The sequence below is a fragment of the Palaemon carinicauda genome, chromosome 32, assembly GCF_036898095.1.
Source record: "Palaemon carinicauda isolate YSFRI2023 chromosome 32, ASM3689809v2, whole genome shotgun sequence".
Taxonomy (NCBI): Eukaryota; Metazoa; Arthropoda; class Malacostraca; order Decapoda; family Palaemonidae; genus Palaemon; species Palaemon carinicauda.
The window spans coordinates 76,693,860-76,720,264 of NC_090756.1; the positions used below are offsets into that span (position 1 = coordinate 76,693,860).

A 26,405-nucleotide genomic window follows, 5' to 3' on the forward strand; every position below is an offset into this window, starting at 1 on the left:
GGCAGGAAAGCCTCCGGAGGGCAATTCAGGCCTCGAAGGTTTAATAGGGATCTCCTGTATCATAATCCTGTGAGACATCAAAGAGGTGGAGCTGGGGGGAGAGTGACTCCTCCCCCACACTCTAGTTTTGTGGTGTTTGAATGTGCGTGGATGTAGTACGATAGAGTAAAAGATGAGAGATTGGAAGTATGTTTAGGAATAGAAGGATGGATATATTGGCTTTGTGAGAGACAAAGATAAAAGGGAAAGGTGAAGTGATGTTTGGTGAAATGTCTGGTAGAGTGTCTGGGATTGAAAGGGGCAGAGCGAGAGAGGGTGTGGCTTTATTGCTGAGTGAATGGATGACAGGTAAAGTAGTGGAATGGAAGGAGATATCATCTAGGTTAATGTGGGGAAGGGTTAGGTTGGGTAGGGAGTGTTGGGCGTTTGTCAGTGAATATGGGCCAGGTTGTGAGAAAAGTGAAGAAGAGCGGAATGAGTTCTGGAATGAATTAACTAGGTGTGTAGAAGGATTGGGTAGAAGGAATTAGGTAGTTATCATGGGTGACTTGAATGCTAGAGTGGGCACTGGAGAGGTAGAAGGTGTCATTGGGAAGTATGGCGTACCAGGTGAAAAAGAGAGTGGTGAGAGACTGGTAGATATGCGTGTTGAGCAAGAGATGGTGATAAGTTTTAGCTTTTTCAAAAGGAAAGATAAAAACAAGTATACATGGGTGAGAGTGGAAAATGGAAGAGTGGTAGAAAGGGCATTAATGGATTATGTGTTGATAATAAAAGAATGTTTGGAAGATTGAAAGACGTGCACGTGTTTAGGGGTATAGCTAACGGTATGTCTGATCATTTTTTGGTGGAAGGAAAATTAGTTGTAGCAAAAGAGTGGGGGAATAGAGTAGGTGGATGTAAAAGGGAGCTAGTGAGGGTTGAAGAGCTAATAAAACCGGGGGTAAAAAGTAAATATCAGGAAAGGTTGAAAATGATATATGACTAAGTGAAAGTAAGAGAAACTGGCAATTTAGAGGAGGAGTGGAAGTTAGTAAAAGAAAATTTTGTTGGGATTGCAAGTGATGTGTGTGGAAAAAAGGTTGTTGGAGGCAGCATGAGGAAGGGCAGTGAATGGTGGAATGAAGGAGTGAAGGTAAAAGTGGAAGAGAAAAAGAGGGCTTTTGAAGAATGGCAGCAGAGTAATAGTGTAGAGAAGTATGAAAGATATAGAGAGAAAAATGTGTTAGTAAAGCGCTAGGTAAGCGAGGCAAAGAGGGCAGCTGACCCGAGGTGTGGTCAGGGATTGGGTCATTCATATGAAGAGAAGAAGAAGTTTTGGAAAGAAGTGAAGAGAGTAAGGAAGGATGGTTCAAGAATTGAAGAGACAGTGAAAGATGGAAATGGAAGGTTGTTAAAAGGAGAGGAGGCAAGGAAAAGATGGGCGAAATATTTTGAAAGTTTACTGAATGTTGAGGATAATAGGGAGGCAGATATAATTGCTGTTGCACACACACACACACACACACACACACACACACACACACACACACACACACACACACACACAGAGAGAGAGAGAGAGAGAGAGAGAGAGAGAGAGAGAGAGAGAGAGAGAGAGAGAGAGAGAGAGAGAGAGAGAGAGAGAGAGAGTGAGTGAGTGAGTGTGTGTGTGTGTGTGTGTGTGTGTGTGTGTGTGTGTGTGTGTAGGAAAAGCATCTGGTATGGATGGTGTGAGAGCCGAGATGTTGAAGGAAGGGGGTGTGATTGTACTTGAATGGTTGGCGAGATTGTTTAATATGTGTTTTGTGTTGTCAATGGATTGGGTTTGTGCATGTATTGTACCACTATATAAGGGTAAGGGACATGTGCATGAGTGTTGTAATTCAAGGGGTATTAGTTTATTGAGTGAAGTTGGAAAAGTGTATGGTAAGAGTACTGATTAATAGGATTAAGGATAAAACAGAGAATGCAATCTTAGAAGTACATGGTGGTTTTAGAGGGTTGCATGAATCAGATTTTTAAAGTTAGGCAGATATGCGAGAAATATTTAGCAAAAGGTAAGGAGGTGTATGTTGCGTTTATGGATCTGGAGAAAGCATATGATAGAGTTGATAGGGAAGCAATGTGGAATGTGATGAGGTTATATAGAGTTGGTGGAAGGTTGTTGCAAGCAGTGAAAAGTTTCTACAAGGTAGTAAGCATGTGTTAGGATAGGAAATGAAGTGAGTGATCGGTTTCCGGTGAAAGTGGGGCTGAGACAGGGATGTGTGATGTCGCCGTGGTTGTTTAACTTGTATGTTGATGGAGTGGTGAGAGAGGTGAATGCTCGAGTGCTTGGACGAGGATTGAAACTGGTAGACGAGAATGGCCATGAATGGGAGGTAAATCAGTTGTTGTTTGCGGATAATACTGTACTGGTTGCAGACGCGGAAGAGAAGCTTGGCCAATTAGTGACACAATTTGGAAGGGTGTGAAAGAAGGAAGTTGAGAGTTAATGTGGGTAAGAGTAAGGTTATGAGATGTACGAGAAGGAAAGGTGGTGCGAGGTTGAATGTCATGTTGAATGGAGAGTTACTTGAGTAGGTGGATCAGTTTAAGTACTTGGGGTCTGTTGTTGCAGCAAATGGTGGAGTGGAAGCAGATGTACATCAGAGAGTGAATGAAGGGTGCAAAGTGTTGGGGGCAGTTAAGGGAGTAGTAAAAAAATAGAGGGTTGGGCATGAATGTAAAGAGAGTTCTGTATGAGAAAGCCATTGTACCAACTGTGATGTATGGATCGGAGTTGTGGGGAATGAAAGTGACGGAGAGGCAGAAATTGAATGTGTCTGAGATGAAGTATCTAAGGAGTTTGGCTGGTGTATCTTGAGTAGATAGGGTTAGGAACGAAGTAGCGAGGGTGAGAACGGGTGTAAGAAATGAGTTAGCAGCTAGAGTGGATATGAATGTGTTGAGGTGATTTGGCCATGTTGAGAGAATGGAAAATGGCTGTCTGCTAAAGAAGGTGATGAATGCAAGAGTTGATGGGAGAAGTACAAGAGGAAGGCCAAGGTTTGGGTGGATGGATGGAATGAAGAAAGCTCTGGGTGATAGGAGGATAGATGTGAGAGAGACAAGAGAGCGTGCTAGAAATAGGAATGAATGGAGAGCGATTGTGACGTAGTTCTGGTACACCCTGCTGCTTCCTCCGGTGCCTTGGATGACCGTGGAGGTAGCAGCAGTAGGAGATTCAGCGTCATGAAGCTTCATCTGTGGTGGATAACGGGGGAGGGTGGGCTGTGGCACCCTAGCAGTACCAGCCGAACTCGGTCGAGTGCCTGGTCAGGCTGGAAGGAACGTAGAGAGGAGAGGTCCCCTTTCTTGTTTCATTTGTTTGATCTCGGCTACCCCCCAAAATTGGGGGAAGGTCCTTGGTATATAGTGTATGTATATATGTAGTTTCACCCTAGGGGATGTTACTGCATCTAAGACTCCTCTTTTTCTCTTCATGGGCAAAGCAGCCAAGGTTCTTTGCCGGAGATCTGCTGAAGCTGTCGGATGTTGTGAGGTCACCGAAGAATAAGATGATAACGCAGACCCGAAGGCTTGTACAACTGCTTTGACGGTGGCACTGTCAGAGAGATTGAAGAGTTCCTGTGAGGAGTCTCGACCGATGGTTGCGGTGGGTGCACCTTTGAAGATGGAATCTTCGGAATCTTGAACCCTTCAGTGGAACATCTTCCTCCATTTTCCAGCGGCGTGCTATAATACGTTTACAGGGAGGGGAAAGGGGCAATAGTGACCTGTCCAAGTTTCCCTTTCAGTTCTTTTCAACTCTTGCGCTGGTGAGCAGGCAAACGCTGGTGTGCAAGCAGGCGGAGGTGAGTGCTGGCGAGCTGGAGAACACTGACGAGGTGGCGAGCACTGGCGTACAGGAGAGCGCTGACGAGTAGAAAAGCGGAGGAGCGCAGGAGATCGCTGTAGCGTTGGCAAACATAGATCAGCTAGCGAGCGCAAGTAAGCCGGCAAATGCTGGCGTTTTGAATGGCGAGAAAGAGCTGGAGAGCACCAGCGATCGGGTGATCGCTCTTGAGCGTTAAAGCGTTGTTAAGCGACAGCGTGCTGGAGAGCACTGACAAGATGTTGGTGAGCACTGGGCCCAGCCAAAGGTCTGGAACGCTGAGAAGGAAGGCGCGTTCTCGAGGGCGAGGGATGTTTTGCAACATCACGTGACAGGAACGGTGAAGGCAGGTCAGGAGCAGGGATGTGCCCTTTGGAAGAGCGAACATCCACCGTGGGGTCCATAAAAGAATCCAAGACCGAAGTCCGAGGACTAGCAGCTGCAACGACGAGGCGTCTTTTCACCGATGGCGTAGGGAAACCTCTATGGCGAAGTGGAGGGGGAGCTCTGCGAGATCTCTGACACCCTCTGGGGCTGGTGGATCAGCAAGCTGACCTTTAGAAGCAGCAGTCCTCCGCAGATGAGTCTCTGAGTGAATTCCTTCGAGGATGAGAAACACTCGCAGGAGGCAGAAGAGATAATTAGCTCTTCCCTTGAAGGATGATGAGGAACGGGGGTAGTGCAGTCGGCAGCTACAGCTGAAGAGTCTGAAGAGGCAAGGGCGTTGGCAGCAGCAGAAGACACCCCAGACACCATTACGTCGACAAACGGCAGAGGATCCCCCTCCGAAGTCAACAAAGACTTATCTAGCACCACAGATGATGAGCTGGAGCAAGGAGTCCTTGGAGGGCGAACCCGGAAGCCTCAAGGACAACCACACCTCAACAAAAGGAGAAAGACACATGGCCTCACCTGGGGGGAGAGGTGGGGCTGCTTCGCAAGAGGAAGCAACACCATCTCTCGAGGACCGGGTTTGACCAATAATTAAAGGGCCTACACTACAACTCAACGGTCTCTCGGAAGAAGCCGATTGAGTAGAAGTTTCGGAGGAAGGTTGGAAGCGGAAAAAAAGGCTTGTGTATTTTCCTTTTCAAAGTAATCTTCGAAGGAGAAATATCCCACTTTGACTTCTTTTCCCGCCGGTGCCCAAACCTTTCCCACTGGGAGGCAGACCACTGCCGACACTCACTACACTTGTTATCTCCTATCACACTGTTGACCTCTGCAGGCGGGACAAAGGGTGTGACGATCGGTGTCCACGGCCGACATGAAGGTACCACATGGCCGGCCCTTAAGTCCAGGGCACACACTAACAAAGAGAAAGCACAAACAAAAGCAATTAATGGCAGTTCAAAATAGGCGAGGATGAAGAACGGCAACAACCATTCACCATCAGAGCCAAAAGCAAAGTGAGCTAAATCACAGGTGTGTGAGAGGGAGCAGTAGCAAGCTACCCCCCTAACAAGCAGAATGGGTATTTAACCCTCGCTAAGATGTCAATGGTTTGTCCTTTCAGCTTCGCCGAAAGTAATAACCCCTAGTAAATAGCTTAGGTTTGTATTCCAGTTACGGAACAAATAAAGTTTGGTGTCAATCATGGTTAAAATCAAAGTTCAAAGTGGAGTTATGAGAGAGCTTTCCCACAACCCATTGGTAACAACCGGTACGGTTATTAAAACCTTGTTTTAAAAAATTCTTTAGTGCCGTTACCTTCTCTCATGTAAGGAACAGTTGTATTCGTACCAGAACAAACATTATGTATGATATGTTTTAACAAGGTGGTCAATGAAACCCTTTCAAAATTAATTAATCCTCTGCGGGTTGAAATCAACAACATCAAAACCCGAGTGAATCTACTTTACTAATAAGAGAGAGCTTTGAGGTCCCACTTGAAAGAAAGTACTGTAGAGTAGAGCATCCTTCCTTACCCTGGACCTGTGGGAATGCCCCCAGTCGTCACCCACATACTTCCAACTGAGCCCGTGGGTACTTTGTTGGAGTGGCATTAACGTCATCCACATTACAGCATTTTCTACAATTATTCCTGTAACAGAGGTACAGTATGCCTTCAGATAATCTCATTTTAAAACAAGAAACATTTTATTAAGGTGAACATGGACATGCATTGTAATTGCTATACCTGCACTGTATATGGAAATAAGATGTTGGATAAAAAGTAATAGTTCAAAGGTTTCAATATAATTAAGAATTAACTATACAGTACAAGCTTTCAATATTCATTCCACATAATAGAAAGAAAACCAAAAGGATGGTCCTGCAAAAAAAATAAAAAATTATTAATGTAACTGCTACTTATAAGAGATTGTTTTTAAAGGATGTTGGTTATCAATTGAAAATATAGCTATAAAATAAAAAAATATATCAGCTTGGCAAAAAAAATTCAAGATAGGTACTGGGCTCCACAAGGCACTAGAAGAGTTTGGCTAAGCACTATGAAGCGTGAAGTAGATGATGAATGGAGAAGTACCAAATTAAAATCTCAAGATAGAGACTGGCGGAATCTAAAAGAGGCCCTTAGCGTCAATAAGCATGGAAGGTGATGATGATGATGATGATGAATGTAAGGTCCTGACAACGAAAGGTACATCTACTCACTCTAGAACTTCGAGATTAAATTCCTTTAGAGTATCGCACGAAGAACACAAGAGCGTTGCTCTGTTCAACCCCACACCAAAGCATTCTTCTGCTGATAAACTTTGCGTTGCCTCTACTATGGCTATCTGAAATGAAATAATTAGTCATTTAATATAACAAATTTGAAGTCATTTTGTTTTGGCGATAGAAACCTGAATCTTTTAAATTCCCAAACTTTGATTATAGAAGGTCCTCAACTTAAACTTAATTGGTTCCGAGAAGCTGTTTGGAAGTCAAATTTTGACCTAGTGTAGGCCTAACCTAAATCCTTTGCCTATTATTTCCACCTACAAAATTCAACAAATAATCAGGTTTCATATAAAATAGATATCAATATATTACAAATGTCATCATGACTACTGTATTAAATGATAAATTATTGTATTATCACTTTCTTTATCTTATCTTTCTCATTTTTAGGTTGGATTCGAGTTTGTATCTTTGAATGTTTGTAATTAGAAATTATCCTACCATTCAAACCTTAGTGCGACTCCAGCAAAGATGCAGCCGTCAAAATATAACAATACTGTTATAATTAACTATGAGTTACAGGGAAGCCCCGCCCACATGTCAGTCAGCAAGACTAGCACGTCTGACCTCTAGGCCTGGGACTTGTGGTGTGGCCAGGACGGGTTTGAATAGCTACAAATAATACAGCTTACTTCAGAAATTTGTTCCTACACATGTACAAACCATAGTCCTTTAATAGGAGACTCATCCTTCAGAGAGAGTTAGTCCAAACGAACCCACATATTCCAGCTGGATCAATTTCCCTGGGAATATTCAAAACCACCTGGTATGATGAGTCTGTCAACTTCCTAGCATCTGTGGATAGGGATAATACAGAGGTTAGGCTAAGCCTGCTTCCTTGTACAGGATATGTTGTCCGAATATATCCGTAACCAATACAAGAGATGGGTTCTAATATATCCTATCCCCCCCCCCCCCTTGTCTGGAAGGGTGAGGGATATACTTCTCAACAAATCCTGTCAGAAAAGAAAGGTTGCACAGTTATGAAGTTCACCTGGATTCGAAGTCTCAGTCCAGCTCAAAATGAACATGACTGCTGTACCTCCCAGGGAGGGGAAGATTAGAAAGCCAATGATCCTACCTTTCATTCTAGACTTCAGTTGAAACTGTAATCTTGAACAAGATGCTTTTTATCTAGCGAGGAAGCTATAGGAAAGCACACAAACTGTTGACCAACCACTAAAGGACCAACAGTAATGGCACCTAGGGACTTACAAGTATATTCCCGCAAGCAGTGAGGTAAAAGTTATCTGGCATTTCCTAACTCCTGCCTTTAATACCCGAGTCAACCTTTTTTTCTGAGGAAATACTTTTCCTCTTGAAATTCGGGCAAATTGTGCATCATCATTAAGTACGGGGTGTTCGATGTCGAACGGCCGTGGCCCTCTGCACAAAACTTCTCCATTCATTCCGGTCTTGAGCCTTCCTTTCCAACTCCACCATCGTTAGCCCGCACATCTCCATGATATTGTCACTCAATCTAGTTTTAGGCCTTCCTCTCGTTCTTGTACCATAGACTGATCCAATTAGTAGCGTTCTTTCCAGAGTATTGTGTTTCCGAACCTGGTGTCCAATAAAAGTTAGTTTTCTTTCATCCAAAATGTCAAGTAATTTTTTTCGATATTGATCTTTTGTAGAACTTCCACGTTAGTCATTTTCTCAATCCAGCTTATCCTAAGGACTCTTCTGTAACACCATAGTTCAAAACTTTCTAATCTTTTCCGATCTGTAGCTTTTAAAACCCAACATTCTGAGCCGTATGATGCAATGGGGAAAAAAAGTGATTTGAGAAGCCGCTTCTTTGTGTTTAGAGTGATATGTCCGTCTTTCCAAACATTGCTTAGTGCGATGGTTGCATTCTTTGCAATACCAATTCTTCTTTTGATCTCTTGAGAGTCGTCTCAATTATTGGTGAAAGTTGCTCCAAGGTAAGTAAATTCAGTGACATTATCTAGGGCAACTCCGTCTAGTAGGATTTCTTGATCAGACGGGGCTTTTTGACACTTTATGACCTTTGTTTTCTTAGCATTTAGGTACAGTCCCACTTTTTCACTCTCAGCTTTTACTTTTGATACTAATGTTTGGAGGTCCTCCATACTTCCAGCGATTAAAACCACATCGTCGGCATATCTGAGATCAGTGATCTTTTGTCCTCCAACAGTTATACCTCCTTTGTGCATATAACACTGTAAAGGACCAAATATCATACAAAAATTATATTTTAATTATAAAATAAATTTTTGAATATACTTACCCGGTGAATATATAATAGCTGCTGCTCAGCGGCTCGACAGAAAACACACACAAAAACTCGCGAGCGATCGCTATGAAGGTTGCGGGTGTGCCCACCAGCGCCAACTATCGGCCAGATACCACACATGCATGTAAACAAGCCTTCAATTCTTCTCGTCCCACTGCGTCTCTATTGGGGAGGAAGGGAGGGCCTTTAATTTATATATTCACTGGATAAGTATATTCAAAAATTTATTTCATAATTAAAATATCATTTTTAAATATTTAACTTAGCCGGTGAATATATAATAGCTGATTCACACCCAAGGCGGTGGGTAGAGACCAGAGTTAATTAAGTTTACAGCGTATATGCTTAGAGTTTTTGACAGTTATCAATATAACAAAACCCAAATATATAGGTACCTGGTAAGGAAGTTGACTTAGACGATTACTCTGCCTTGTAAGTCTGTCTTCCTCACGAAGCCCAGCGATCCTCTTAGGATGCTGAAGGACTCCCAGGAGCTGAAGTATGAAGGGTTGCAACCCACACCAACAGGACCTCATCAAACCCCTAATCTGGGCGCTCTCAAGAAATGACTTTGACCACCCGCCAAATCAACCAGGATGCGAAAGGCTTCTTAGCCTTCCGTACAACCCAAAAAAACAATATTAAAAAAACATTTCAAGAGACAGATTAAAAAAGGATATTGGAATTAGGGAATTGTAGTGGTAGAACCCTCACCCACTACTGCACTCGCTGCAACGAATGGACCCAGTGTGTAGCAGTCCTCGTAAAGAGTCTGGACATCTTTTAAGTAAAATGACGCGAACACTGACTTGCTTCTCCAAAAAGTCGCGTCCATGATACTTTGCAGAGATCTATTTTGCTTGAAGGCCACGGAGGTTGCTATAGCTCTAACTTCGTGCGTCTTAACCTTAAGCAAACATCGGTCTTTCTCATTCAAGTGGGAATGAGCTTCTCGTATTAAAAATCTGATAAAATATGACAAAGCATTCTTTGACATAGGCAATGATGGTTTCTTGACTGAGCACCATAATGCCTCAGATTTACCTCATAATGACTTAGTACGAGCTAAATAGAACTTAAGAGCTCTAACAGGACATAACACTCTTTCCAGTTCGTTGCCTACGATCTCTGATAAGCAAGGAATATCAAAAGATTTAGGCCAAGGACGAGAAGGCAGTTCATTTTTGGCCAGGAAACCAAGTTGAAGAGAACAAGTGGCTTTTTCTGTAGAAAAGCTGATGTTCTTAATGAAGGCATGCAGTTCACTAACTCTTTTAGCCGAGGCCAAGCACACTAGGAAAAGTGTCTTGAGAGTGAGATCCTTCAGGGAGGCTGAATGTAATGGCTCAAACCTGTCTGACATGAGGAACCTTAGGACCATGTCTAAGTTCCATCCAGGAGTTGCCAAACGACGTTCCTTAGAGGTTTCAAAAGACTTAAGGAGATCTTGTAGGTCTTTATTGTTGGAAAGATCTAAGCCTCTATGCCGAAAGACCGAAGCCAACATGCTCCTGTAGCCCTTGATCGTGGTAGCTGAAAGGGAGCGAACTTTTCTCAGGTGTAAGAGAAAATCAGCGATTTGGGCTACAGAGGTACTGGACGAGGACACAGATGCTGACTTGCACCAGTCTCGAAAGACTTCCCACTTCGACTGGTATACTCTAATGGTAGAAGCTCTCCTCGCTCTTGCAATCGCACTGGCTGCCTCCTTCGAAAAGCCTCGAGCTCTAGAGAGTCTTTCGATAGTCTGAAGGCAGTCAGACGAAGAGCGGGGAGGCTTTGGTGTACATTCTTTACGTGGGGCTGACGTAACAGATCTACCCTTAGAGGAAGACACTCCTTGGAAAGTCTACCAGCCATCGAAGTACCTCGGTGAACCATTCTCTCGCGGGCCAGAAGGGAGCAACCAACGTCAACCTTGTCCCTTCGTGAGAGGCGAACTTCTGCAGTACCTTGTTGACAATCTTGAATGGTGGGAATGCATATAGGTCCAGATGAGACCAATCTAGAAGAAATGCATCTATGTGCATTGCTGCTGGGTCTGGGACTGGAGAGCAATAGATTGGAAGTCTCTTGGTCATCGAGGTTGCAAAGAGGTCTATGGTGGGTTGACCCCAAGTCGCCCAAAGACTCTTGCACACGTCCTTGTGGAGGGTCCATTCCGTAGGAATTACCTGACCCCTCCGACTGAGGCAGTCTGCTAAGACGTTCAAGTCGCCCTGGATAAAACTCGTTAACAGGGAGATGCCTCGATCTCTTGACCATATGAGCAGGTCCCTTGCGATCTCGTACAGCGTCAAGAAGTGGGTGCCTCCTTGCTTGGAAATGTATGCCAAGGCTGTGGTATTGTCGGAGTTGATCTCTACCACTTTGTTTAGAAGGAGACTCTCGAATTTCATCAAGGCCAGGTGGACTGCCAAAAGCTCCTTGCCGTTGATGTGCATGCTCCTCTGACTTGAGGTCCACAGACCTGAGCATTCCCGACCGTCCAGGGTCGCACCCCAACCCATATCCGACGCGTCTGAGAATAGTACGTGGTTTGGGTTCTGAACTGCTAGGGAAAGTCCCTCTCTCTGACTGATATTGTCGTTCCACCAATTCAGGCATGCCTTTACTGGTACGAAGACCGGGATTGAGACCGTCTCTAATGTCTTGTCCTTTTTCCAGTGAAAGGCTAGATGGAACTGGAGAGGTCAAAGATGTAGCCTTCCTAGCGAGACAAACTGCTCCAGGGATGATAGAGTTCCTACTAGACTCATCCAATTCCTGACTGAGCACCGTTCTCTCTTCAACATAAGTTGGACCTTGAGCAGGGCTTGCTCTATTCGGGTGGCAGACGGAAAAGCCCGAAAAACTGGACTGCGAATCTCCATCCCTAAATACAGTATAGTTTGGGATGGAATCAGCTGGGACTTTTCGAGGTTGACCAAAAGTCCCAATTCCTTGGTCAGATCCAATGTCCAATGAAGATCCTGCAGACAGTGATGACTGGACGAGGCTCTGAGAAGCCAGTCGTCCAAGTAAAGGGAGGCTCGGATTCCCGATAAATGGAGGAATTTTGCAACATTCCTCATAAGCCTCGTAAACACGAGAGGAGCAGGACTTAGGCCAAAGCACAGGGCCCGAAACTGGTATACCACATTGTTGAAAACAAACCTCAGAAACGGTTGGGAATCTGGGTGTATGGGGATGTGGAAGTACGCGTCTCTTAGGTCGAGAGAGACCATCCAGTCTCCCTTTCTGACCGCTGCTAAGACTGATTTCGTGGTCTCCATGGTGAACTTTGTCTTCGTAACAAAGACGTTGAGTGCACTGACGTCTAGCACCGGTCTCCAACCTCCTGTCTTCTTCGGTACTAGGAAGAGACGGTTGTAAAACCCTGGTGATTGAAGGTCTGAGACTTTCACCACCGCTCCCTTCTCTAGCAATAGAGACACTTCTAGGTTTAGGGCTTGTCTCTTTGACTCCTCTCGGTACCTGGGAGAGAGGTCGATGGGGGAAGTCGCTAGAGGAGGTTTGCGTACAAATGGAATTTTGTACCCCTCTCTGAGCAACCTCACAGATTGTTGGTCTGCGCCCCTCTTCTCCCAGGCCTGCCAGAAGTTCTTCAATCTGGCTCCTACTGCTGTCTGAGGCTGTGGGCAGTCAGACTCTGCCACGTGAGGACTTGGCTCCTCTCTTCTTTCCTCTCTTTCCCTCGGCACGAGTACTTCCCCTGCTGGGAGCTCTGCCAAGAAAGGGCGGAATAAATCTGGATGCCGGCGTGTCTATCCTAGGTCTAGCAGAAAAGGATGTAGAAGGAGTCCCTTTGCGAGCAGAGGACGCCACCAAGTCATGGGTGTCCTTCTGCACGAGTGAAGAAGCTATGTCCTTAACCAATTGTTGCGGGAACAAAAACTTTGATAAGGGAGCAAAGAGCAGTTCAGATCTCTGACAGGGAGTAACTCCTGCCGAAAGAAAAGAGCAAAGGGACTCTCGCTTCTTTAAGACTCCCGACGTAAAAGAGGAGGAGAGCTCATTGGAACCATCGCGGATGGCTTTATCCATACAGGACATAATCAGTAAGGAGACATCTCTATCAGCCGATGAGATTTTCCTACTTAAGGCTCCCAAACACCAGTCAAGGAAGTTGAAAACTTCAAAGGCCCTGTATACGCCTTTCAGCAGATGGTCAAGGTCCGAGGAGGACCAACTAATCTTCGAGCGTCTCATGGCTAGGCGGCGGGGAGAGTCTACAAGGCTTGAGAAGTCACCCTGGGCAGAGGCAGGGACTCCCAAGCCGAGAACTTCTCCCGTGGCATACCAGACGCTCGATCTAGACAAGAGTTTAGACGGAGGGAAGGCAAAGGCCGTCTTCCCCAAACTCCTCTTGGTTTCCAACCAGTCGCCTAAAAGCCGTAAAGCTCTCTTGGAAGAGCGAGAGAGCACAAGTTTTGTAAAGGCTGGCATGTTAGCAGGTAAGCCTAGAGCAAACTCAGACGGTGGCGAACGAGGAGCAACAGCGACGAAGTGATCGGGAAACAACTCCTTAAAAATTAACATGACTTTCTTAAAGTCCATTGATGGAGGAACTGTTCTAGGTTCGTCTACATCCGAAGGATGATCATCATGCTGAGGGTCAGCAACGTCCTCATCTGACAACTGCTGAGTAACAAGCAAAGGGGTTGGCAATGCTTGACACGCAGCATCCACACGCACTGGTGCATTAGTAGCGGACCAGGACGCAACGTCATGTAACTGCTTAACAGTCTGAACTGTCAACAACAACAGGAGCGGGAGGACGCTCGGCGTCCACTCGAGACTGTTTTGACTGCCTAGTCTGAGCAGTCAAAACAACTCTAGACTGCAGTGGTTGACGCTCAGCGTCAAAACAAGTCAACTCCGCTGGTTGGCGAACGTCCTGAACGTCAACAGGAGCATTAGGAAGTGGCCTAACGTCCAAATGCGGCTGAAAGTCAACATGTGACCGCATTAAGTGAGGCTCTACATAGCGTGACTGACGTGACTTAGCTACGCCAACGTCAACAGGACGAGCAAAGGTTCGTTTGGGCGGCTGAAGGCCAGGATCTCGAAGAGATAAACGGCGAGGATCAACGTGAACCTTATCGGCAGAATAGTCTTCCATAAGGGAGGCGAGCTTAGTCTGCATGTCCTGCAGTATAACCCATTTAGGGTCCACGGGAATGGGTGCGGTAAACGACGGGGTTAACGTCTGAGACGGCACAACCTTGCCTACACCAAGACTCTCTGAGCCTGTGTAACGTTGTTGCTTAGGCGGCGAGCAGTCATCCGATGACTGCAACGGGTCAGAACTGTCCCAATGACTACATCCAGGACGCTGGACCTGTCCTGAAGGGACCGACTTTCGCTTAAGGGGCCTAGAAACCTTGCTCCACGGTTTCTTATGCGAAAAGCCTTCGGATGACGAGGAGAAAATGGGCTCTCTCGTCTTATGGTAGGGGCGATCTTGGTGAGATACGCCTGATACCATAGAGGGAACGTCTGTTCGCTGATCAAGGCCTCTCGAACCCATAAGTCGTACGACATTACTTCTCCCCTGGGCTTGGGAGCTTGCAAGAGGTCTCGGACTAGGTGAACGACAGGCACGAACAGACGAACCCTCGGTCGCAACACTGTTCACAACACTTTGCGCACTAATCACTTTTCCACTATTTTCCGCTGTGGCACTCTGACACTTAAGCTCTTTTAACGTCAGCCATGAGTTGATTACGATCAGTTGCTAACGCTTCAACTCTTTCACCCAAGGCATGAATAGCACGTAACATGTCTTGCATAGATGGTTCCTGAGTGCCAGAAGGGGGGTTAGGTACAACCACTACAGGGGAAGGATTAGGGTCAGGGGCATGTGGAGAGGAAAAATCTACTGACCTGGAGGAACTCCTCCTTACCCTATCTCTCTCTAGCCTACGAGAATACTTATCGTATTCGAGCCAATCGAATTCCGAAAGGCCCACGCATTCCTCCCACCGATCTCCTAATTGACAAGTTTTACCCCGACAATTAGAACACAGTATGTGGGTCGAGAGAGGCCTTTGGAAGACGCCTATTACAGTCCCTAGCATTACACTTACGAAATCTAGGGGCTTGTGAAGCGTCAGCCATTTTGAATTAGTCAAAGAAAGTCCAAAAAAACAATCCAAGTCATCAACAATTAAATCTGTCCAATAAAGAGTTCAAGAGTTTAAGTTGAGGAAAAACACCTGCACTGCGAAAGCTCAAACCAAAATGAAGTACTTCACCAAATATGCTGAGAAAACTCCAGGTTATACAGCGAGTATTGATACGTCTTGTCATCAAGGTCGACAGAGAAGAATTGAAGGCTTGTTTACATGCATGTGTGGTATCTGGCCGATAGTTGGCGCTGGTGGGCACACCCCCAACCTTCATAGCGATCGCTCGCGAGTTTTTGTGTGTGTTTTCTGTCGAGCCGCTGAGCAGCAGCTATTATATATTCACCGGCTAAGTTAAATATTTAAAATTGCCATATACTGTATTTCAATTTGCTTCCAATACTGTGATTTTACTGACATGGTCTTCCTTAATACAGTACTATGGTAGAGCCAAATTGACAATACTGGATCCCTTCCAGATTTTGCCAATCATTGCCTACAAAGCTTGAAGGCACGTTTCATGGCATCACGAATCCAGAACAAATTAAGAGTTCTTTGATTTCTTTCCTTTGACCTGGTGGTGCCAGTAAAGAGTCTTCGATTCTCAAGCCAGTCCTCATAAAACAGCCCTCGCAGGACAGAGAAGAAAGTTATTTTGATCACTGTGGAAGCTTCCAGGGAAGGAAGGAATAAAGGTTCGAACATGGACAGCTTGGTTTTGTTTTTTGGCCCAACGCAGGAACTAAATCAAAGGAGACCTCGTTAAATCATTCAAAATGACTTGAACAAGAGATACCAAGAAGCTCACAAGCTTGCTTCCCTGAAGCTGAGGCTAGCTGAAGACAGTCTCAAAGAGTTAGGTCTGTACGATGATGAGGCACACACAAGAAACTGGAGAACACTGGGGAACTGAGGTCCCAGAGTGGACAAGATGCAGTAGCTCAAATCTCCTCATGAGCATAGACAATTCCAACGAGGAGGAATGGTCTAACTTTATGCCCTAAATTATGAAGACCTGACTTAAGGCTGAATGATAGCCTTAATGTCGTTAGCAGTGCCTCTCAAAAAGCATTTTCCTGGCAAGATATGCTGGATATTCTCCACCCATGAAATGAAAGGGGCTCAAGCAAGTGATGGATTGGATTGGATTTAATGACTTGGACCTGTGGGACCATTTAGTGCAAGAATGTGACGGGGAGGAAATCCAGCAATTGGACAGCAAGAAGGAAGAATGGATGGATGCAGGAATGGAGGTAAAGAAGGAATACAGTAAAGAAAATTAAGCTAGAGGCCAAAGGAAAGGTGGTAAAATCCCCAAGTAATGCCTGCAGTGCACTGATAGCAAGGCAATGCTGTCCCACCCTACAGGGCCACCAAGTAATAGTAACTTTAAAAGTAGGGGCGACAAAGAAGAGTGGGTTACTGGGCTAGATCTCTCAGTACCTGAAAGGTAGCATCTACAGATCTGGATACCATTTGGGGTGCAGAAACCTCAGAGCCACCAGAGACATCCTGAGACACCATGTCATCAAAACACTGTTTAATCATTGGGGTGTTGGAAGACCAAATTCTTCCCCTTAACAGGCAAAAATACAGGGGAAGATGAATGCCGTCAATTCTCCATCACCATAATTAAAGATTTCTCATCTGTAGGCAAAGGTAGCTTCTCCTCCGCAGCAGGCAAGGACACATCAGGGGACACCAACACAGCTCTCCTCTCTAGGTGGCACAGAGGCAGTGGTGGCAACAGGAAAAGAAGACGTCAGGGATCTAGCCGCTGCTAGAACATCCAGGATTTCCACTGCTGAAGGGGGACCATCAATTTCAAGGGCAAGCCATAGGAAACCAAGGTCCAGATCTCAACAGTAGTTGTCAACAGCTATCACATCAGCAAGAGTGCCTTGAGAGAGAGGCAGGGGGTACAGCCTTCGGTAGTGGAAGGGAATACTTAAGGAACTACTCAAGAGGGCAGGGAGGGAACACCCTTTCTTTTCTTCTCTCCTCCGCCAGTCTTGGCTTTGGAGGAAGAACAACATCTTAGGGCCTGAAGAGGGATGAAGGAACTAGTGTGTTTCATTGGCATCAGCTTGGGTGTCTCCGAGTCCAATGATGATGAAGTCCTCTACGACTTCTTCTTAGGGACCTCCACTTGAGGCCACTCCCTACACTCGAAATGTTGGGAAGCCTGCAATCAGACATGCCCCTGCAGAAACTACTCTACACAGATGACGAGAGCCCACCCCGGTTTTACTCGCGTATGGGCTGCATCCTCTGGTGGGCTTGCCAGCGCCACGTCTGACCATGGAACCAACATCATCAAAGAACAATTGAAAAGACAATATAGAAAAATAAAAAACCTAAATCTGGCCCAAGCAGGCAGTGGGGCGAGTATGTTATAATAATAGTCTGTATTGAAATTTTTATTTTTATTTGATTTTATCTCCTCATCCCTACTGGAAAATTCCCCCCCCCCAAAAAAATAATTTCATGATATTATTATTTCTGATAGCAGTGCCCTACTCATCAAAGGGCAGTCAGAATTCATTGGAAATACTAAAGAAATATCATAGTCCAAGTATCGATAATAGCGACATTGACGTCCAGGAAAGTAATCTCTGCCCAGCATGCAATCACATGGTATGCAGCAAGATGTCGAGAGCTATTGTACCAATTGAGAATGAAAATAGACATACTGTAGTGTACAGTATTCTTCTCTTGACTACCTGATCTTGCACAGTATTATACAATATATTAAAAGTGACATTTTGAGATTCCTTTAGAGAAAGCACAGTGTAAATGGAAGATGGCTGTGTTCAGTCACCAGATTTATTTGTCATTCTCCATTTCATGCAGAAATTAAGAGTTTGTTGTTCAGCAAGGGAGCTTGACACCGTCTGGAAATTATAATTGCTTGGCAACCAGCAATGGCTTAAGAGCCCCTCTCAAAATTGATACACTGTACTGTATATAGTTTTTTTTAAATTACATAGAATTTCTCCTTCCTTCATTATGGGAAACAAATTATTTCTCAATATGTACTCTATCCTGCTAAATTGGGCCATACTACTTGGACATGCCAATTGTGCAAAAAACTTTTATACCTTTTTGTTTTTCACAACTTTTTTTTTCTTAGGCAATAAATGGTTTGCCTTAATTATGTCAAAGTTTACTTACAGCCCTTACATAGCAAAGATCTGTTCCTCAACAATATTATCAGAAGTTGAAAGTAGTCCAGAAAAGAAAAAACCAAACCCAAGATTTGACCTATTCAAAATCTATTTACTGAAGTAACTCTGAAATGTAAAGAGCTCAGCTGGATCGGTTAACTTGCCCATAGCAAAATGACAAATTCGTAGATAATTTGTATTTTTCCAAACTATAGAAACCTTAGCTATTTATTAGGGGTTATACTTTTGGCGGAGCTGAAATGACGAGCCATTAAAAGTTAGCGAGGGTTACCTAGCCACACCGCTAGTTAGCGGGGGTAGGGGGGGGGGGGGGGGGAGCTTGCTACCACTCCCATTCACACACCTGTGATTTAGTCACTTTGCTTGGAGGTAGGACTTCAAGGGGGATAGGGATGGCGGGAAAAATTGTATAAATAGCAAAGGTTTGTATAGTTAGGAAAAATACAAATTATCTACGAATTTGTCATTTGTTCCGTAACTAATACAAACCACACTATTTCTTAGGGGTGACTCACCCATTAGGAAGGGTGGACGTCCCTGCCAATCTGGCTTCTGGCTTTGCCCGGGGGCTCCTTATGTGAGTATGTTAGTACTCAAAAATAAGGAGCCCCTGCCCTCGCTAAACCTTGCTACGCAAACTCTGTGTTGAGACATGCAGAAGTGTGACTGTCTAGGTAAAGTTATTCAGAGTCTATTGCAGGAAAAACTGATGTAACCAAGACTTTCCCAATACCACCTCACCAGGGTATGGGGATGCAACAGTATTAGCTTGATACTAGGTACACAAGGGAGCATGGTTTACCTGTAGTGGTTTGAGGTCAGCTTATACAGAGAACCCAGGATGCTGCTTTCCTCACGAGAGGGTAGGATCAAGAAAAGAACAAGAGCCAGTCAAATTTTTTCATTCACGCAGACTAAAACCGGGTAACAGTGCCCTCAACCTTCTGCTACTTGTCCAATAAGCAGCTTGAGGTATACAACCAACTGTTGTGAAGCTACCACCGAACCGATAGAGATCGTATCGAGTTCCTGTGGGTCACGTCTTGCAGGAGAAAGGTTGTGAAAGTCACCTGGAGCATTCACATCCTTTCTTGTAAAACCTGTGTCACAGAGTAATCTGCTAAGAAGGACCAGGGGCATAGCTATGCCCCTGACATCGTGAGCCGTCATGTTGAGATAATGTTTTGGTGATCCTCCTTTAGTCTCTCCGAATGCTGATGACAAGAGAAGGGACCCGGGTGGGCTGTTGCCGTTCTCTAAAGGTTGAGTCTCATACCTTACCCTGGGTACAGTAACGGATGATCTGGACCGTCCGTCACCTCTAGAGACTGTGTCTGGCGACATACTCGGGGACGAAACTGAACATTGCCTTTCGCCCTCCTCATCAATGGGCGATGTGAGAAGAGAGACCATGAAGTTCCTTGACTCGTATGGCTGCTGTCAGTATGTGCAGGAACATTGTCTTCTTAAACCAGGTGAAAATTTGTTGTCTGGTGAAGTGGAACATAAGGAGGTATCTTTAGAGATCGGAGAATTTGAACCATGTTCCAAGAGGAAGGTCTCAATTCCGACAGGAGAAAGGCAAGTTGTAAGTCCGTATGAGTTAGGAAAGGTCCAGTGATGAGAGGATGTCCCTTCCTTTCAGTTTGAAGGTGAAGGATCAAGGTTGAGTGATCATCTTTACCTGTTGAAACTGAATAGGGGGTCTTTTCCTCTTGCATATACTCAATGATTTCGCTATTACTGGAATAGAGGTATCGAGTGGAGAGAGTCACTTTCACATGACACCAACCAACAAGACGTTATACTGCCTGGTAGACTGATGCTGAGGAATTCCTCAGATATCTAGAAAACCTTTTTGCAACTTATTGCGAAAAGCCTCTGTGGGAGAGGAGGTACTGGGTAGTCTCCAGGCATACAATCATAGCAAAGCTATAGCTTGTGGTAGGTGTCGAAGTGGGTCGTCTGTGATGTGGAGAGGGTTCTCTTGGAGAGACTATCAAGAGCTGCAAAAGGTTTGGAAACCATTCTGCGTAATGCCATAGCGGAGCTAGGAGAGTCCTTGAGAGGCTTCTTGAGTGCCCTTCTCCAGACAAAACAGGGACGAGACGTAATCGTCATTATTGTACCCACCGTTGTTGCCAGAGAGCCATGGGGTCTAGGGCTGGGGAGCAACGGCAGCCTGAGGTTCAGGAGTGTTGCAAACAGATCCCTAGTTGGAGGACCCCGAAAAGTCGGGACTTTGTCGGCTACAAGGTGATCCAAAGACCATTCGGTATACTTTATCTGAGATGCTGTGCACAGATTGTTGGCGAGCACATTCTATTAGTCTGGAATGAAGTGGGCTGATAGTGGTACCCAACGGACTTTGGCCCATCTTAGTGTTTATACTGTTGGAAGGGAAGAGGCTCCGAGCAAGTTCCTTCTTGCTTGCTAATGTGAGCCTCTATGTGGTGTGTGCTGTGTCGTCCATCACATCACTTAGTGGTCTGTTAGGAACCGATGAGGCTGCTGAAGGACTGGGAAGTTGGCCTTCATCTCTTAACCCTTTTACCCCCAGACTATTTGGAAATTTCCAACCCTTAACCCCCAGGGGGTTATTTTTTTCCCAGCACATTTTGGTGTATATTTTTTTAAATTGCTCTAACAGCCTTACTTATTGTCATAGAGAGGTCAGGTTGGTCTCATTCTCTTGGAAAATGCCTGAATTTTCTCAAAAAAATATCAAAAATATGAAAAAAATAATTTTTATAGCATTTTTTTGCAAGGAGGTACCGGTACGTCCATGGGGGTAAAGGGATGGCTTTTGTGAAACGTACCAGTACGTCCTTTGGGGGTAAAAGGGTTAAGAGATTTAAGTGAAGGTACTTTCGGACTCTGTCCAGAAGGCTGAGGTCGTGTGGTGCAGCACTATGGTCCCTCCCCTCTTCTTTTGGTGTGTTCTAAGCCTAGCATCAAGTCCGAGGGATGGGGAAGGATGACAAGGTTATACCGCTCTGTAGATTCTTGACTGACACCCATCCCTTGAGGTGTGTCTAAACTTCTGGACCCATGGGGGTCAGAATGCCTGGGGGATCGAGGGCCTGATTCCAATCAGACTCAAGTCAATCTGGGATGGGAGTTCTTCTTGTTTTTGAAAAGGTTTTGTGGAGATTGGTGTCTAGAATCATTCCCAGATACACCAGTCTTCTGGGGGGGAAGTAGGGAAGACTTCCGCAGGTTTACCTTTACCACTGGATCTTGGTAAAAAGACTTCAAAAGTTCCGGTGCTAATGCAAGGTTGCCACCGAGTCTGCTAAGGTCAGTCAGTCGTCCCGAAACGGAGGAGACAGAAGCCGATCCTGTGAGACCAGGATGGGTGTAGTGGGAAGACCGAAGCACAGTGTGGTGTTTCTTGATTGTCTAGAATGAATCTTCCAACCTTCCTAGATAGATGGTTTGGACCTGGAAGTATGTGGCCTTTAGGTCCAGAGTGCAAATGAAGACCTGGAGACCTTGTTCAAACTCCAACATGGTGTGGACATACCCAAAAAGACAGCTCCTTGCGGATCCTTTTGCAGGGAAGATTGTTGACGCTGGAGTCTTGACTCACATCGTAAAGGATCAGACACGATACCTAATGTACGAATTCTTCCCTGAAAGAGAATTCCTTCAACTAACAGAAGGAAGGCAACGCTTAGCCCTACCATGCGCCCTGATGGGATCGATGCTATTCCTTAGAATAGAAACAATCTGGCGAATGTTAATCAATGGTTAGGTATCGTGGTTACTGTGCAGTTGGAGAGTGCTTGCAAGTAGTTCCCTGTCAACAAGCCATTGACGAGGATTGTCGAACGTTTGCTGATCACTTTAGAGTGATGGCAAACGGCCAGTAACGAGAAGTATGTTGTATACCTTTTGATCTAGGGAACTACGGGCAGAGGTTGACTAGTAAGTCAGAGTCATGGACTGCTGGCGAATTGCCGATGATCGGTGAATTGGCGGTCTGTGAGCCGATGGTGAGCTAGAGATCAGCAAGCTGACAATGGTCCCTCCTAGTTGGTCAGATATCAGCAAGCTGAAGATAGGCTGGTCAGAGATCAGCGAGCTGAATTCAATGATCGAAGAAAGATGAGCTGCCCATCTGTGATCTAGTGATCAGCAAGCTGATGACTGGTTATTGACTAGCAATCGGTGATTGGAACGCTTGCAATTGGAGATCGTTAGTCATTGGAGGGACTAGAGGTCAAAGATCAGCGTTGAGCTAGCAATAACCAATCTGATGATAGGCGACCTAGCGATCAGCAAACCGTGAACTAGCCATCAGCAAACCGTGAACTAGAGATCAGACTGTTGATACTTTCCTGTTTGCTGAGGGTAGTCTCAAGAAAAAAGGAACTTCAGAAGAGACAGGGACCAAGGATTCCCCGTTTCAATTCCCATTGTAAGATGGAATCTTCGGGATCTTGAATCCTCCTGTGAAGCCTCTTCCCTCTTTTCCCGGGGGCCATGTTATGCGTTTGCGGGGAGAGGAATGGGGCAATGGTGACCTATCCAAAAAGTTTTACAGTATTCCTTTTTTTCTGCCTATTGCGCAAGTGTACAGGAGAGTACTGGAGCGTTGGCACACAGGATGATGCTGGTGCTCAGTTTCTGCTGAATCGCAGTTTCCAGTGAATGCGCAGAAGAGCAGGCAAGCGCTGGTGCATTGGAATTGAGACTGCAACTGCGCAGGAGAGCGCGGAAGAGCGCTGGCGCGCAGTAAGGCACAAGCAGGACAATCAGGAACTGGGTTGTGCCCTTTGGAAGGGCGAACATCCACCGTTGGCAACCATAAAAGGTCCATAGATGAGTCCAGGACTAAGCTGCAGCGCAAGGTTGCGCAGGTAGGTTGATCAGGAATTGATGACGCCCCTGAGGGCCGGTGGACCAGCAAACTGACCTTAGCAGAGTGATCCTCCGAAGAGGTGCCTCTATGAGTGGTGGCCTCTCACGAACGAGAAGGAAGAACACTTCGTAAAAGAGACTTGCCTAAGACTGTGCTCCACCCCTGAAGGAAAAGAGACTCAGCAAGGGGGGAGAGTAGTCGAGGCGAAGACAGCAATCGGAGTCTGTGAAGTGGTTGGATCAGCAAGCTGTAGCAATCTTCCGAAGAGGAAATGAGTGGCCTCTCTCACGAACGAGAGGGATGATCACTTTGTAGAAGAGACTTGACGACCCCCATTACAGCCGCAGGATCAGCAAGCTGACCTTCAACAGTAGCAATCCTCCAAAGAGGAGTCTCTATGAGTGGCGTCTCTCGCGAACGAGAGAGGTGATCACTTCGTAGAAGAGACTTGATGACGCCCATTAGGGCCGGTGGATCAGCGAGCTGACCTTCAACAGTAGCAATCCTCCAAAGAGGAGTCTCTATGAGTGGCCTCTCTCGCGAACGAGAGAGGTGATCACTTCGTAGAAGAGACTTGATGACGCCCATTAGGGCCGGTGGATCAGCAAGCTGACCTTCAACAGTAGCAATCCTCCAAAGAGGAGTCTCTATGAGTGGCCTCTCTCGCGAACGAGAGAGGTGAACACTTCGTAGAAGAGACTTGCCTAAGACTGTGCTCCGCCCCTAAAGGAAGAGAGACTCAGCGAGGGGGGAGAGAAGTCTGGGCGAAGGCAGTAACAGCAGTCTGAGACGATGAATTTATCAAGATGTGGGAAGTTCTCCCTCGGAAGGGAGAAACAACCTGACACCTGGGGAGGAAACTTTCCCTCGGAAGGGAAAGTTGTCCAACCCCTGGAGGCGAACCTCCTGGTTAGCGTTCTAAGATGATCTGAAGTGCTGGTCATGTTGTCACGGGCGTACTTCTAAGAGAAGGGATGACGCCCAACATGACGTCCTTCAATTGACGGCAGTGACAGCAGATTCCAAAGGCATGAACATAACACCTCTGCTTCGTCAGCACTCCTAGTCGAACGAAGAAAAAACTGCATAGTTAACTGGGAAAAAATAAAATTATTTAACAGAAAATTCCCTAGGGAGGAACTCCGAAGAGGAACCCCGAGGGAACAACATAAAATAAGTATTGCGCCCTTCCTTCCACAGTCGACATCCACAAGGGAAGAGGGGGGGGGCAGAGTAACTTTAATAAAAAAACAGAATTACAAATATTTAAATCAACTAAGAATATTCACTAATAGTGAGAACCACTGATCCTCCGAAGGGAAGTGTTCCCCACGGAGAAAAGCTGAAAAGTTAAAATTACAATTACAATTTCACTAAAAATAATTGAGACAAACAATCGGAAGCGAAAACCCACCCCGCGAATGGGAAAGGTGCTCTTCGCATTAGTACACTGTTGTTGAAAGGTGAACGAACTTGAGAAGAGAAAGACCGTAGTCAAGCTCTGAGAGGCCACATTCCCTTCACTTAAAAATCCATGTTTCCCATAGGGAAATGGAAGAGGCGAAGACAATAGTTGAATGAAGAGGGTCCAGAGCGATGACGATTCCCCTGCGGCGGCCGGGTCAACGGTAAAGGCTGATTCACACGACCCGTTTTCTTTCCGACAGGCTGTGTGGTGGCTAACCGCCGTCGAAATGTTGTACATTCACACGAGGCGTTCCGTATCCGTTTACCCGCACGCGGTTTTCATTGTTTACTTAGACTCTTGTCACGTGAAGACAGAGTAAATTATGATAATTTTGACACTATAAGATGTTGGTTGATAACTGTGTTGATAAAATAAGTTATGCAACTTCATTATACTTTATGCACCATGCCAAGAATATTAAAATCCATCTGTTTTATTTAATGCCTCCACAGTCATTTTCCATATCTTTTCTTTATGTAAATTATTTCTATACATCTGGTTTGCCATGTCTAACATCTCCTCATACCCTTGAACAAGTTCAATTAACCTCTCATACAAGGTGTCAACAACCACCTAACTCTAATTTTTATGACTATACTATGAGGAAAAGTCGAGGTTGTAGGTTACGAAACGAACAGGTACGATACAGGTCCTCGTTAACACGAAACAACATCAACCCGTTGGTTGGGACGGATGGCTAACGGCCGTCAAACCGGCCGAGGTTTCTTGGGATGGAAGCCGAGCCGACTCGGACGGCTGACGTCCGAGGGCCGCCGTCTGCCTGACGGGTCGTGTGAACAGTTGCATTTGAATACACGTAAGAAACCTAGACGCCGCTTAACCGCCAGCGAGCCTGTCGGAAAGAAAACGGGTCGTGTGAATCGGCCTTAATACTGTATGCAGACGGGTAGACCGAAGACCAGAGAGGGAGAGGTCGTTCCCCACGAAGTGGAACTGTGCTGGCCTTGCTCCGGTGCTAATGTCCTTTCCCTCTGTTGGAAAGGACAGGGGAGGTTGCTGGTCACTCCTGCATCTAGGGTAATATGGTGGAGAACTCCTTACCAAGGAACTCTAAATTTCCAAAGGAATTCTAGTACGCATGGGTGCTACAGGGGGAGCTAGGGCTGATCTTGAGACTGCCTGCTTAACTGCCTGAACAAGGTCTTGGAATCAGGGCTTTTCCTTTATAAACGTGACCGTTTTCAAAGCAGTACCCACTTGCTTCCTCTGAAGAGGAGAGCGCTCTCAAGGAAAGATTTGATGAGGAGTGTGCGCTCTTGTTAAGCGCTGCGCAGTTGTTCTCTGATGATAGGGAGAGCGCTGTTCAGGTGCTCGTCATAACAGGGAGCACTGGCAAGGGACGTGCTTACGAGATACCTACAACAAGAGGAAGAGGATTAAACATCTGCATGCGCAGGCAACGAGTGTCTGTACGCGTTGTCTTTCCTCTGCATAGCGTGCCAATCCCCACATGGTTACAGCCTCATTAAATGGAGAGGACGAAGCCTGACTGGAGCGTTCTCTATAAAGAGGTTGACACTGGCCTACCTGTACCTGTGCGCTAGACAAGTCCATGTTTGGTATGGGAGGTGTTTGACACGTAGAAGGGTGGAAGGGTGTGTAGAGTTGGCGAGTGTTGGGTTTGGTGAGTAGGTAGGAGAGTGTGCGCTGAACCCTTACTCACCATTGGTGGTTGAAAATGGCACGTAGCTGGGTTTGGGGCGAGCTCTGCCAAGAATGGCGAGAGATGGTTTTGGCACGTAGCTGTGGGTGCATGCTGAACTCCTAATATTGGTGAGTGAAGGGTTTGTCACGAAGGTGGTAGCTCGCTCTCAACTCCTCGGGTTAAACTCATCCGTTTTCCCTAGGTTAGCAAGTTCTTCAGCCAACACACTTTGAAGGAAGTCAGACATACTGTACTCCTTTTTTCACCCAAGGGAGAGTGTT

The 26,405-nt window shown here is 45.7% G+C and overlaps 1 protein-coding gene across 1 annotated transcript in view; it reads right to left on the reverse strand.

Moving 5' to 3' along the window:
- Positions 1–26,405, reverse strand: part of LOC137625783 (selenoprotein F-like) — a 33,995-nt gene that overhangs the window by 2,951 nt on the left and 4,639 nt on the right. The window contains exons 2-3 of the mRNA XM_068356672.1: positions 6,476–6,600; positions 5,788–5,903 (exon numbers count right to left, since the gene is read on the reverse strand). Coding sequence (XP_068212773.1) covers positions 5,816–5,903; positions 6,476–6,600 — 213 coding nt within the window. The 3' untranslated portion in view covers positions 5,788–5,815. The remainder of the gene's footprint in view (positions 1–5,787; positions 5,904–6,475; positions 6,601–26,405) is intronic.